General features: G+C 45.0%; 1 protein-coding gene across 1 annotated transcript in view; it reads left to right on the top strand.

Annotated features, from left to right (window-relative positions):
* Positions 1–128: 128 nt before the first annotated feature.
* LOC101854509 (protein patched homolog 1) overlaps positions 129–1,387 on the top strand; it is a gene marked incomplete in the record, with an annotated part of 33,215 nt that continues 31,956 nt past the window's right edge. The window contains 1 exon segment of the mRNA XM_013084429.2: positions 129–134. Within this exon segment, the coding sequence (XP_012939883.1) occupies positions 129–134 (6 nt within the window).

Raw genomic sequence — 1,387 nt, 5'->3', positions numbered from 1 at the left:
ACCCGGGACCTTTGAATGAGAGGCCAACACCTTAACCTCTAGACCACGAGAGCCCCCTGACTGTGTCTGTAAGGCTGGATGGATCCGATGAATGGATGAATGTGTGGATAGCTGGTGTGGATACATAGATGAAGGTATCTGATGGAAAACAGAAGATGAATAAATGTGTGTGTGTGTGTGTGTGTGTGTGTGTGTGTGTGTGTGTGTGTGTGTCTATTATTACAGCTTTCTCGGTAATTTTCTACCTAAATTACTGACACACTTCGCTTTTCGAGTAAATGTACATGCATATGGTTTTATCCCGCCCTCCTCCCTTTTCTGAAAAAAAAAAAATCGGCATAATTTGAATAAGTTAGGAAGCGGGCTTCAACCCTGCTTGTCAGGGCCAACCCGGCATGCTGAGAGGGATGCAACGCCTGAACAGAAAGATCGAACATACAGGATGAAAAAAAAACTCTCCCCGTGTGGGAATCGAGCTTAGGTCTTCTGCATGCGACAGCGAAACGCCCAAGCTTCACGTTGTCAGGAGTCTTAACAATCGAGTATACTTTTTAAAATTATTTACGGAGATTAACTCATAACTGTCTAAATTGCCAGATGGTTCCGTCTGGATAAGTGATGTGAGGCCGTGGGTGGTTGGCGTGTGCTCTTGTGTGGTTTGCTTCTTTCCTATCAAACATCTATCGCCCTTTTCTCCCTTCCTTCTTTTTTTGTGTTTGTTACTCTCTTGTAACACCTCTCTAATCTTCGGCACTTTTTTTACCTTATGTTGTTGCAAGTGCCGTAAAACTCTTACTAAAAGTAGAAGTGAGGCCCAAAATGAAAGGTGTGTTACTGTTTTTAAAGTTTGCGCGGATTGCTGTCGACAGCAGAGATTTGTAGACTGCCTCCCGCATGTCCAGCACTTAAACACTTCTTAACCTTATCCGTACGCCCTGGGGTCATTTTGTACCCCCTGGGTTGTATTCTTCAAATTTTAGAATACATACTACTGGTCCGAATATCTTTTTGAAACGTTCAGTATTTCTCAAAAAATCATTTTGACGGACTGCTATGCAAAGCGAACGGATCGGATTAACGAGTAAATTTCCTCTTTGGAAATTAATGGTGGCACAGAGTTCCCCACGTCGTATGGATACGATAGTAAAACACGACGTACGGATAGGGTGAAAAAAAAGTAAGAGACAAACCCACTGCTCTTTTCTTTTCCCTGGACCTGGGAGGGATTTCTATTCTTGTCGGGGCCGGCTTTTGTCGCCTGGACAAGGACGTGGGTGCCCGGCCTGATTCATGGCCCAATATTTTAGCGATATTGTGAGAGTGGTGTCTGGCTGCGCCGCCCCTGTTCATTAAACGGTGTGGCAGGGAGGTGTGGGGGGAGGAGGGG

The sequence above is a fragment of the Aplysia californica genome, unplaced genomic scaffold (assembly GCF_000002075.1).
Source record: "Aplysia californica isolate F4 #8 unplaced genomic scaffold, AplCal3.0 scaffold00292, whole genome shotgun sequence".
Classification (NCBI taxonomy): Eukaryota; Metazoa; Mollusca; class Gastropoda; order Aplysiida; family Aplysiidae; genus Aplysia; species Aplysia californica.
The sequence above is the reverse complement of the archived record's forward strand: the minus strand, read 5'-3'. Positions and strand labels throughout refer to the sequence as shown.